General features: G+C 34.0%; 1 protein-coding gene across 1 annotated transcript in view; it reads left to right on the forward strand.

The window, feature by feature from the left end:
- Positions 1-13,902, forward strand: part of PDE9A_1 (High affinity cAMP-specific and IBMX-insensitive 3',5'-cyclic phosphodiesterase 9A) — a 38,474-nt gene continuing 24,572 nt past the window's right edge. The window contains exons 1-7 of the mRNA XM_051208535.1: positions 1-81; positions 406-476; positions 565-642; positions 4,524-4,619; positions 6,187-6,257; positions 10,097-10,196; positions 11,874-11,961. Coding sequence (XP_051075548.1) covers positions 623-642; positions 4,524-4,619; positions 6,187-6,257; positions 10,097-10,196; positions 11,874-11,961 — 375 coding nt within the window. The 5' untranslated portion in view covers positions 1-81; positions 406-476; positions 565-622. The remainder of the gene's footprint in view (positions 82-405; positions 477-564; positions 643-4,523; positions 4,620-6,186; positions 6,258-10,096; positions 10,197-11,873; positions 11,962-13,902) is intronic.

A 13,902-nucleotide genomic window follows, 5' to 3' on the forward strand; every position in this document is an offset into this window, starting at 1 on the left:
CTAACATATAATATGGGAAGTGGTATATCAAGGCTGACACCAAAAGTTATCTACTTATCAATTAATGGAAATATTGAAAGAGTAAATAGTTAAAAATGAATATATTTTTTACTGTTTGATGAATAAATTAATGCATATCAGAAGGGGGTTTTGTGGATATTATAGTACTTTCAATCGTTCAATAGATCATGAGTCCATTGAAGCTAGGGGCAGGAGCGTGTATGCGCACTGCTGAGGAGTTTCACAATAGGACGAAACAGCCATCCAGTGCTTCCAGCTTTTCTATGATAGTCCAGTTTCAAATGATTCATGATCACAACCATTGAAATAAATTAATTATTTTTTAAAAAGAAAACCCACAAACTTATTGTATCCTTTTTATCTTCTTTCTTTCTTTCTTTCTAGATTTTGATCACATTATCATGTACCAGTTGTGAAATACACGATTTAATTTGTATCCTTTCAAATGTTCCAAAGTAAATTACGTACACACAAAAAAAATTTATTGATTTTACTTCCCTCCCCCCTCTCTCTGTCTCTCCCTCCCCTCATTCTCACATTTAGATCATCGAATATAATCATAACTGATGTGAATGGATTACATGTACCATGTTCTGGTTCAATGTTAGCAAATACATATAAGTAAGTTATGAAAATAGAGAAATCTCATTTATATAATAATAATATTATTAGAATGAGTTTTGTGGAGATTTTTTTCCGCAGGGGGAGCGATGGTGGATGCGCACTGTTGAGGAGTCTCACTATATGACGAAAAGGCCTTCCAGTGCTTCCAGATTTTCCATGGTGGTCTAGCTTCAATTGACCCATGATTTCAATCAGTGAAATAATATTATTATTGGTTATATGATGCGTTAAATAAAAAAGAATAACATGAATGTAACATCGGATAGTATTTTAAAAAAATGTTTAGACTAAAAAAGTTTTCAATAGTTGAGATCATGAGTCAGTTGAAGTTAGACCATCAAGGGAAACTTGGAAGCACTAGACGGCCGTTTCATCTTAATATGGAACTTCACAGCAGTGCGCATTCACCATCTCGCGTTGTTTGCTGTGAGATACTAACTCACTAAAGAAAATGGTGGACGGTGGCATAATTTCGTGGATTGCTTGAAGTTGGACATGACACTGTTGGATGCCAGCCGGTTCAGTGGTCTGGTAGTTAAGTGCTCGCAAATGAGACTGATAGGTCATGTGTTCGAATCTCGCAAGGTGGGGTCGTAGATAAGCACTTCGGAGGAGTTCCACAATAGGACGAAACGGCCATCCAGTGCTTCCAGGTGTTCCATGGTAATCTAGCTTCAATTGACTCATGAATTAAACTATTCAATTACAGATGTGAATTGAATGAATTCTTAATTGATGTATAGACTGAAGGTATGAAATACTCACAAAATTTTCTCGTTATAAAAAGTATTTCACATTGAGTCGCTACTAGTCGATGCTCAGTTAAACTAGTATCTAGATTATTAAGAAAATAGAAGAGATAAATGAGCAGTTGTAAAGTATCAACAAGCTTTTACTGTGAATAAACAATTCGGTTAAACGACACAGTGATTATTTTGAATAGTAGTCCATTATAGTACCCATAATTGTACTAAACGGTATAAATAAGGAGCTTTATAACCATTGGTTAATCTGTACAATATACATGACAAGTCAGTTAAAAACACTTTTGATCAAGTTATGCACAAATCAAATTACAATCATCTATATACAGTTGAAACAATTTGTATGTTACAGAATACTTGTAACATTTCTGAATACTGAAGTAAGTGATTGAATAATTTTTATTCATTTATTTTAAACACATAGATATTGGTACAAGGAGGCACCAAATACATATGCACCACACAAATCTCATTTGATATGTGTGGGGGCTGTGATACTGCCCGTGTGCCCAAACCGAAGCAGGTGGTTTTCTTAGGGGGCCGCACCCGGAGCCCAGTGGAGCATCGTAAGGAGATGCAGTCCCATGGTAGCCAGTGACCAACGATTGGTTTATACGCTGTTTGTTCTTTCAGGATACTGGAGCCCATGTGCACCATTGATTTGCAATCAGGGTTTTCCAACTCCCCTAGGTGAACTCTTCATGTCTATCAACCCGGTTAAAGCGCCTGACATTCAGTTTTCTTCCTCTCAATTTCATAAACAACACCCCTGTTGCGAGAAGGCAGTGAGTAGAACTTCCCTGGCAGAGGCTATATACGCGTGGCCATGTGAGAGCATTTCGAGAGGGAGAGCGGACTCTCCCCACTCTCGGCTGTACCAGGACATTTGAGTGATAGAAGATACAACTCACACATATGTTTCAGGAAGAGCGAACTATTCAAATCATATCTGACAACTAGTTGTCTTTAAGCATCAGATACCAAATAAACTGATTTCTTAGCGCTATTTATGGTAAGTGAATTATTGCGACAAGTAGTGAATTCGAAACTGAAATTGCATCTCTTTTTTTACCATGAAAAAGCAGTTTTTTTATAAGCAAAGATGACTTGTGGCTAGTAGTGGAATCCACGACGCACGTTTCGTTCTGCTTGGAATTCATCAGCTGGATATATCTACACTCCGTAGTTAATGTTTACTCCAGGACTCGAACTTAGTAATTTTCACTTCAAATGGCATCGCGTTATCTACTTACCTACTGAGTCCAGATAGCCACTGACTTATGCAATAGGGTAACTTTTTTTATATAGTTTTATTAAATTTAATATGTTTTCATCTAAACAATATACTAATAACATCGTTATCCTTTACTTAAATAGTATGCTGTGTAGGATGGTAGAGAGTTTTCGTAATATCAACTCACTGAATAGTGATAACCAACTTAGTAAGTAGATACATTTGAAACTTTCATATGAAAGATGGAATATCTTATAGTTCAACTGTTCATGGGATTATATCCATTCTAAGCGCATATGGTATATAGAAGTGGTTCAGCGAAAAGTATAAGATAAACATGGAATTGAATATCAGAATAAACAACTCTTATTAAAATTTTTCTTTAATCATTGAGATCATGAGCCAATTGAAGCTAGATTACTATGGAACACCTAGAAGCACTGGACGGGCGTTTCGTTCAATTGTGAGATTCCTCAACAGCGCGCATCCACGATCCTGCCTCGACAGTTTCGCGAATGCGTAACCACTAGACCACTGAGCCGGCCGGCATTCAATGGTGTTATGTCTCACTTCAACCGATCCACGAAACTGAACGACACATTCACGATTGTCTTCAAAGAGTTACTATCTCACAACAGACCCGGTTGAACTCCACTGGTCACTGCTTCCTACTAGAACTCCATGAAATACCACTTGAATCCAGTCACTAGTGCGGATATGTTGATTATTATCAGAAGGGGTTTTGTGGATATTATAGCAATTTTTAATGATTGACAACTTTAGTCATTTGAAGCTTATTGAAATGATAAATAATCTAAAAATCCAATGTATGGTTTGATGGTATTACATCTGATTATGGCTCTTGGTGATTCGACAAGTGTTAACCACAATGTAGCCCAAGTTGAAAGCCTCCAAAAGACAGTCCCAAACAAGCTAACATTATTCATAGATAGATTAACTGCAGCTATTGGTAAAATTCGAGATGTGTTTTATTCCACTTGGAATTTTTCAAATGAATAGTCCTACTAGATCACTGAGTCATTGGTTACTTACTTTACTTACTTTCGCCTGTTACTCCCAATGGAGAATAGGAAGCCGACCACCCACTCTGTCCTGAACCTTCTTCTCTAGTTCTATTCAATTGCTGTTCATTCTTCTCATGTCCTTCTCCATTTCTCGGCATTATGTCTTCCTTGGTCGTCCTATTCTTCTTTGGCCTTGAGGATCGCAAATAAGGGCTTGCCTTGTGACACAGTTCAGTGCTTTCCTTAATGTGTATCCTATCCAATTCTAGCACTTGTTCCTGATTTCTTCCTCCACTGGAATCTGGTTTTTTTCTCACCCACAGTAGGTTGTTGCTGATAGTATTTGACCAACGATTCGTAAGTATTTTGTGTAGACAACTGTTAATAAACATTTGTATCTTCTGGATGATGGGTTTCGTAGTTCTCAAGTTCTTCGCCCCATACTGTAGAACTGTCTTGACATTTGTATTGAAAATCCTGACCTTGGTGTTGGTTGACAATTGTTTTGAGTTCCATCTTTTTGTTCAGTTGTAAATATACTGCTCTTGCTTTATCGATCCGCACCTTTACATCTACATCAGATCCACCGTGTTCATCAATGATGCTGCCCAGTTTTATGTAAAGATGTTTACATCTTCCAAATCTCCTCTGTCAACAGTATAAATTTCAAGTAAAAGTTTCTATTATATTAGCCTATCGTGTACCCTCTGAGTGAGTGCTTCATTATTAACCGTAAACACAAAGATCAGATTTCATTTCAATAAGATTTTACCCATTAACTTAAGTAAATACACATTATACTGTATAGTTTTAACATTAATCTTGTTTTTTTATTTTTTGGAACTATTTTTACAGTACACCATATACTGTGACAATAACACACAGTTCAGAGCCAAGTGAAATAACCCTCATTGTTCGAATGTTTGAGTCGCTCACAAAACAAATAAATGAGTAATATATATATATATGTATATTATTACTTATAGTATTATTTTATATGTTATAATTAACCTACTATAATCTCATTAATTACTAACTAATAGAACTTTTTAACTGAGTATATGTATTGTAAACTCATATCTGGTACAATCATAACAAATGGGATAGGATTCGAACCTAAGACCTAACAGTTGGAAGTCAAGTGTTTTAATTATAAATTGCACTATTGAATCATTTATAACTTGAAAAATGATGTTTTACTATAGTGAACAAGTGTATATACATATATGTGATATTTATTACTCTGATGGCTAAGTATCGTACATTAGTTGGATACTATTGTTAACATTATGTTCTTCTATTTGGATGAATGTAATTACAGCGTTTCAGATAATAACATGATTCAATACAGGTCTTTATAAATTTCAATAATGTTTTCATTTCTATGAACTTGGTATTATACTTCAAGAAAGCATTTTCAATAAGTTCCTAATGTAGAATGTATAGTTCATAGAAACAAAAACATCAATTAACTTAACTGTTAGGACTTCTATACAAAATCATCAGTACAAATATCAAAAAAGTTAGTTGTTTATAATTAGTGAAATACTTGTCTTATCAACTATACTTACTTACTACTTACTTACGCCTGTTACTCCTCGTGAAGGAACATAGGCCGCTCACCAGCATTCTCCATCCAACCCTATCTTGGGAAATCCTTCCCAGCTCCTTCCAGTTCCTATTCGTCCTTTTCATATCTGCTTCTACTTCTCGACGTAATATGTTCTTTGACCTTCCTCTTTTCCGTTTCCCTTCAGGATTCCAAGTTAGCACTTACCTTGTGATGCAGTTTGAGTTCCACTCAACTGATTATTCGACGATGACTTATCAACTATAGAATATAATGAATTGTTATCATTGTCTGAAGATAAATTCTGAGGTGAGGCTATAATTTATTGGACGAACCGATTAGATCTACGATAACAGGTCTTGGATTTTAGCTCGAAAACCACTCATTCATTTGGATAAATCAAGTTTTGGTATTATAGTTGATGTCAGTTCGTGATGGAAACTATAAATCTAATTTCTAACCTTGACGATCAAATATAAATCATCATTCGAATTCCTCACACAGGTTTATAAACTTCAGTTAGTCCTCATTATTAGGTCGACACTCTCAAGGTCAGTCTGGCGTCAGTCAATGATCGTCTATATATTATATTCTCACTGAATTTTAAATACAATACAAATGTATACCAGTCTAAATTATCACAATTTACATCAGTTCAACAAAGAAGGAGTAAAATGACAAGATGAGAACAATTTGAAAGGAATGAACCAATCAAAAGGAATAGGAATAAGATAATTAAAAATATAAAATGATATGAAAACTTAAAATTTCTACGGGATAGAGAAGTTGATCCCACTAACAATCCTCATCCTTTACCAGGAATTGGGACTGGCAGTAGCTAATAGGAGAACTACAGATGGAGTTAATAATAATACGTTATAATCTTTTTTTTGTCTGTACATTAAGCCTATAAATCGATTTTATTGATTAAATGTTTACTTTTTATAGTACAATGAAAATTTCCGATTTGAAGAATGAGTTCACAGATCGAATGCAACTATTGGAACAACGAATTATGGGTATGTTTATATCTAGAAAATGTTTGAAATTAGGATTACGAGTTTCATTCAGATTTAAGTAAATAGTTAACAATACCATTAGTCAATACACTCTGTGATGATGATGATGATGATGATGATGATGATGATGATGATGATGATGATGATGATGATGATGATGATGATGATGATGATGATGATGATGATGATGATGATGATGATGATGATGATGATGATGATGATGATGATGATGATGATGATGATGATGATGATGATGATGATGATGATGATGATGATGATGATGATGATGATGATGATGATGATGATGATGATGATGATGATGATGATGATGATGATGATGATGATGATGATGATGATGATGATGATGATGATGATGATGATGATGATGATGATGATGATGATGATGATGATGATGATGATGATGATGATGATGATGATGATGATGATGATGATGATGATGATGATGATGATGATGATGATGATGATGATGATGATGATGATGATGATGATGATGATGATGATGATGATGATGATGATGATGATGATGATGATGATGATGATGATGATGATGATGATGATGATGATGATGATGATGATGATGATGATGATGATGATGATGATGATGATGATGATGATGATGATGATGATGATGATGATGATGATGATGATGATGATGATGATGATGATGATGATGATGATGATGATGATGATGATGATGATGATGATGATGATGATGATGATGATGATGATGATGATGATGATGATGATGATGATGATGATGATGATGATGATGATGATGATGATGATGATGATGATGATGATGATGATGATGATGATGATGATGATGATGATGATGATGATGATGATGATGATGATGATGATGATGATGATGATGATGATGATGATGATGATGATGATGATGATGATGATGATGATGATGATGATGATGATGATGATGATGATGATGATGATGATGATGATGATGAGGGGGAGGAGGAGGAGTTGGAGGAAAATGATACGAAAGGAACTCCTATTTTTTTCCTCATTTATTTATTTCTCATTTTAATAAAATTATCGGGAATATAAAACGACTAATAATCATTAAGAAAATAATAATAGTAATAATAAATCCTTACCATTTGGTTGTTAATGGCAACCGATTAATTTATACTTAACTCATTTAGATAAACAAACGTGACTTGAAAAACTATTTTTACTTTTACAAATGAAAATATTTAGGGAAAACATTTATTATTAATAAGTGAATTCATCTCACCAACTAATTGTCCTTTAGTCTAAATAAACGAACATCATCATGTCGAATAGTAATTTAGGAGACATGATGAAAGATAATCATAATCGAGTTCCACCCAAAAATTACATTAATGGGAAATGAGTGTGTATACACCAATAATAATAACACATCATATAATGATGTAAATGTAGCAGAAAAATAGAGGAGGGGGGGGCAGACGATAAAAATAACAGTATAAGTTAAGTTGATATAAATTTATCTTATCTATGACATATTTTTAGCACAGATTTTTTTTTTGGATTGTCTATGAATGGTGGAGAAGATGAATTTTTGAAAAGAAAGTACGAAAAGATTTTGGGAATCTTACTGGTATCTAGTTCTTTGCATCTTTAACTTCAATTAGTTTGGGATAATACGCAATCATCTCCTACCACATGTATCGGAGAACTATCACACATTCTCCATATGATTGAACTCCACTGGTAATGCCTTCTCACCAGAACTCCAAGAGTTCGTCACTCAAACATTAACTCCTGTAATACTTACGCATGTTATTCCACGTGAAGGAGCATAGGCAGACAACCACCATTCTTCATCCAACCCTGTCCTGAACAATCTTTTCCAGCTCTTCCTAGTTGTTATTCATCCTTTTCATATCTGCTTCTATTTACCGACGTAATGTGTTCCTTGAAATTCGTCTTTTCCACTTACCTTCAGGATTACAAGTTAGCACATGCCTCATGATGCAGTTTGATGATTTGCATAATGTATATCCTATCCACCACTTCCAACGTCTTTTCCTAATTTCCTCTTTAGATGGAAGCTGGTTTGTTCTGTCACACAGTTGATTGTTGCTGATGATATCCGGCCAATGGATGTTGAGTATCTTGAGTAGACAGCTATTTATAAATACTTGTACATGTTTGATGATGGTTATGGCAGTTCCCTACATTTCCACTCCGTATTGTAGGACTGTCTTGACGTTCATATTGAAGATTCTCACTTTGACATTGGTTGACAATTGTTTTGAGTTCCACATGTTCTTCAACTGTAGGAATTCTGTCCTTACTTTACCAATCCTTTTCTTTACATCTGCATCGGATCCTCGTTGTTCATCAATGATGCTGAACATATCATGCACCTGAAAGTTTCTACCTATTCCAGAGTTTCTCCATCAAGTGTGATTGGTTTGGTTGGTGTTCTCTGTGTTGTAGTTGGGGATATTGGTTTTTAGTGTGTGTATGTTGAGGCCCTCTGATGCAGAGGATGCTGCTACACTAGTTGTCTTCATCTGGATTTATTCGTGTGTGTGGGATAGGAGGACTAGGTCATCTGAAAAGTCCAAATCGTCTAATTGGTTCTGAGCTGTCCATTGTATGCTGTGTTTTCCCTCAGATGTCAAGGTCTTCATTTGTAAACGTGATACTTTAAGATTATTAGGTTGAAATCCAATGATGTACACTTTTCAGTTCAACTAATTTGCCATGAACTAGAATATGAAATACCATCTGTAATAACTGTGAAACTTTCGATATGGTTGAAACTTAACCTACTAACTAATCCCATCAGGCGGTGGACAAAAATCTATCTGCAAATAATATTTCATTCACAATTCAATGAGCTAGTTGAACTTATAGAATAATTCTAATGTGCTTCACTGATAAATTGAGGTTATGTTGATCTAGATCTGATACTTATCAAATTATTCTTTTATAGACCAATTTACAATGGTAGAAAATATTTTTTGTCTCCTATGGATTTTGTCTCTTATAGGTTCAGTGGTCTAGCAGTAAAGCGTTCGCGCGCAAGACTGATAGGTTCGGTGTTCGAATCTTGCGAGATGGGATCGTGTATGCGCAGTGCTGAGGAGTCCCGCAATAGGACGAAACAGCTATCTAGTACTTCCAGGTTTTTTATGTTGATCTAGCTTCAATTGACTCATGATCTCAACCATTGAAATTCTTATAGATAACTGTAAAGTTTTTTTATTGTTGGAGTCATATGTTTAATGTGTTCTTCTAAAAAATAATCCAATTACGATAAAATTCAACCATATTGAACAGGGAAGCAAATTACCCCTTTTTGGTTCTAATAAGACATAGTTTATTATATCACTCAGTTGTATTCCTAATGAGAACTGGATGGAGTGTTGAATGAACATATTTATATATGAAGAACTATGACTAAACTCAACTGGTCTTCACGTTAAGTTGATTGTAACAGCCTATACAGTTTATTTCCATTTACTTAGATAATCATTAGAAAGGTGTGAAAATTATGGAGATGTTAAACATTAAACAAAATTAATATGAAGGTGTTTGTGGAGATTATTAGATATCATTGAGATCTCAGATAATTAATTAAATCCGTGAAACATTAGAGTTCTGTTTTTCATCTTACTGTTGAACCCTTCAGTATAACCCAATCCCCAATGAAGACATGGATCTTCACTGCTAAGGAGGAACCATAAAAGTTCAATACTTCTTGAGTTTAACCGATCGTTTAAATTATATTCTTTGATGATCTCAATATAATGAAAGTATCTACATCATTATCATAACATCCGTTTATTCTTTTCTTTTAGTTGAATCCGATCGTCATAATGATATAGATAGAATTAAAAAAGAACTGAAAGAGTTAAAAATTCAAATTCATGAAAGAAAAACTGGTTTAACGAATATCGGGTAAATTATATTGTAACTTTTTTTAAATAGTTGAGACCACGAGTCACGCGCAAGAGCGATAGGTCATGAGTTTGAATCCTGCGAGGGGGGATCTCGGATGGGCACTGATGAAAAGTCCCAAAGTAGGACGAAATGGCCATTCAGTGTTTTCAGGTTTTCTGTAGTGGTCTGGCTTCAACTGACTCGTGAATTCAACTATTAAAATTACTATAGTATACACAAAACCCTTTCTAAAATTATATTGTATTTATTAAAATGAATGATTATTAAACTTCTCATATGTAACACTACTTGTTATAACTTGCGACCTATGTGCCCTGTTAATTTATACGTAATGATACAGTCAATTAGAGAGCAGTGGATTATCGATCGGATCAATGATACGTAAAACCCATACGAGCAGTCTAGAAGGCCTATCGGTCCTCAGATCATCCTGTTCGGCCCTGCCTGTTGACACCAGAACACCAATCTCAGCCTTTACAATATTAATTATTATATTTCAAACATACTGGGTTTATTTACCAACCAGACAGACCAAAACGTACTATAAAATAGAAAATAACATTTGTACAAGATTTAGCCAAATTTGGTTATGAATAAAGGAGATAGTGATTGATAGACAGGGCCTAATTCAAGAATGATAAGTCTTATAATAATAGTTTATGGGTCAAAATAAAGCTTATAATAAGAGGAATATGAATATGCATAGTTTAGTTACTTAATAATTATGCAATAAAAATATACGTTTAGTATTGGTCTATCGATAGATCTCAAAAGTTACCATCCATTATTCTTGTCGGGACATAACACAATCAGCAACGACCAGATACAAAAAGTAGCATTAAAAGAGCCAAGACAATGAGCATTCAAATGACAAGTTATAACAGTATATATACGTATACATATGAAAATGGGTTTCGTGGATATTATAGTAGTTTTAATGGTTGAGATCATCCGTCAATTGAAGCTAGAATCCTGCGAGCTGGACCGTGGATGCGCACTGCCGAGAAGTCCCACAATAGGACGAAAATTACATCCAGTGCTTACAGGTTTACAATGGTGGTCTTACATCAATCAGTTCATGATCTCAATCGAAACTCAACAATCTCAACAACCATATAATTATGCATCAGCTACTCATATCTGCATTACAAATAACCTAGTTATTTACAGTGTATCATTAGGTATTTGTGACGTGTTCTGATCGGTCCTGCTTCCTGCCTAGCTCAGCCAGTTAAGTCCAGAACACAAGTATCAGCCTCTGCGATATGAATCCTTATATATCAAGCATACTGAGTTTATATACCAATCAAATAGAATACGACGTACCAATAAAATATGAAACAACATTTGTGCAAGAATTAGCCAGATGTGGCTGTGAATGAGGGAGGTAGTAATTGATATACTAGGCATAACTAAAGAATGATAAGTCTTATAATAATAGTTTATGGGTCAAAATAAAGCTTATAATAAGAGGAATATGAATATGCATAGTTTAGTTACTGAATAATTATACAATAGAAATATACGTTTAGTATTGGTCCATCAATAGATTCCAAAAGTTACCATTCCTTGTTCTTGTCAGGACAGAAACATTTCCATCAGTTAATATATTATGATTAATAATAAACTATCCATTTATTACTTTTATATTAATCAAATAAATATACTTTATAGTTCAGAACGTACCTATTTAGGTAATATACGATTAAGTAATGATGGTGTGAAAATTCTGGATTTACAGAATTTGCCCATTTTTGAAAAGGTTAGTTATGATAATTTCATTATTTAATCTGAACATATCGGTCACATATTCTGTTTTATATAGATTGATTAGATTTACAGATGGTACTGTGGTCAAGAAGTATTAAAGGTTTGTTTCGTCCTTGCATTGGGCTCCTCAGTAATATACTCTTCTTGAGGCTTAAAAGTTCTAGTTTTAACTATGATCGTTTTTTCATGTAAACTATGAAATGTTTTTATTATCGCTAAACATAATGGACTATTTCCTGAAAACTGTTAAATCCTCATCAACTTTTCAATTTAGATTATGATAGCTTACTACTGAGTGTAAATTGATTTTTCAAGGATCGAACCCAGAAAATCCAGGACTGCCAACTAATACTTAACTATTAAAATTAATAAAATTGGAGTTCATTAGCAAAATTCTACTATTAATATAACGGATGATCATCCAAAAACATGTTTTTCAACATGCCACACTTTTGAAGTGTGCTGATAGGTTCCTTACTAGAACGAAACAGCTTTATGGTGTCCTTTGGTTTTCACTGATACCCAAATAGAATCACTCTGTGACAAATCATACTAACTTATTACTTATGTTTATAATACAGTTTAAGAGATAAATAAACTTTGAAGATCCTTTAGTAGCCCTTTATCTGATTCTAGTCAAATCGTATGATGATTAACATTGAAATAAAATACGCCGACAACACTCGTATAAAATTATCAACTTAATTCGCGTTAAAGAATAATGGAATAAAATAAGCCAAATACGAAAATGAACTTTTAATATTTAGGTTTCATACTCTTGCTGATTCGGACAGACAATCAGAGTACCGAAGTAAACAAAACGAAGTAGATAATGTCGTTGGAAAAATGGAAAGCGAAGCGATGCAGAGAAGGTGAATGAGCCAACTCCATTTGACTAAACGTAACTCAACATTTATGGTCTGATCAAAAATAAGTTACGAACACGTAATGAATAGGGTAAGCAAATAACATTCATACGATCATACGAAAACAGTCAGGGTTAATAAGCGAATTGGTTTATCCAGAGGTTAGAATAACCTATATCGGCTTGACACATAGTATCAGCTACTACAGTCCAGACAATTAATACAGATTTAAAGTGTATGAATTTAGCTAGAATAATAAATGAAGCTAAATAGCATGAATCTATTCATTCTATTCTATCAAATAAAGCTCACTGAGATATATCATTACTTGAATTAATGGCCTATTTCAATATGATCAATAGAACTTGGTTAACATTGAGTTTTTAACAATACAACACAGTTCATAGGCCAGCTACTGATTAGTACAATTAAATAGGTCATGGGGGAAATTGTTAATGCATTAGATAGTTTACTGTTAAACAAGAGAACAATTTTAGAATCCTTCTAAGATGATCATATGTACCGGGTTGGCTAGTGTTAACTAACACGGAAATTTTATTCAAAGCTTTCAGAAGATTATTTCCAACTTGTTAACTAGTTTGGTTGTGTCCAAACCATCCAGCTCAAAGAACAAAACTTCATCAAAATTATCCACTTGAACTACAAATCTTCTCCACCATCCCGAACTAGGTGGAGAAAGTAATCATCAAATTAAAACTTCATTGTGATAGTAAAAGATTAAATACCGCTTATTTCTAAAGACATAGATAGTATTTAATTATTTTCCTAGTGACCATTATCTAATCGACCATCAGTTTAACAAACGATGTTCATTTCATTAACATTTCCCAACTTGTATCAATTATGAAGTCTGTTTAGCAAAGAAAAATTGAATATATTGTGTAATTGTTCACTCTGTTTGACTTTATGATGACGTAACATATCCTTTGGAACAGAGGATATTCAAAGGTTACTATTATTCGATGATGGGTATCTAGATACAAGGAAGTTACTAACTATTGATCTGAGCCAATATCAATAGGCATCGATTGCTTGATCGAAGCTCA

Source organism: Schistosoma haematobium, chromosome 1 (genome assembly GCF_000699445.3).
Source record: "Schistosoma haematobium chromosome 1, whole genome shotgun sequence".
NCBI lineage: Eukaryota > Metazoa > Platyhelminthes > Trematoda > Strigeidida > Schistosomatidae > Schistosoma > Schistosoma haematobium.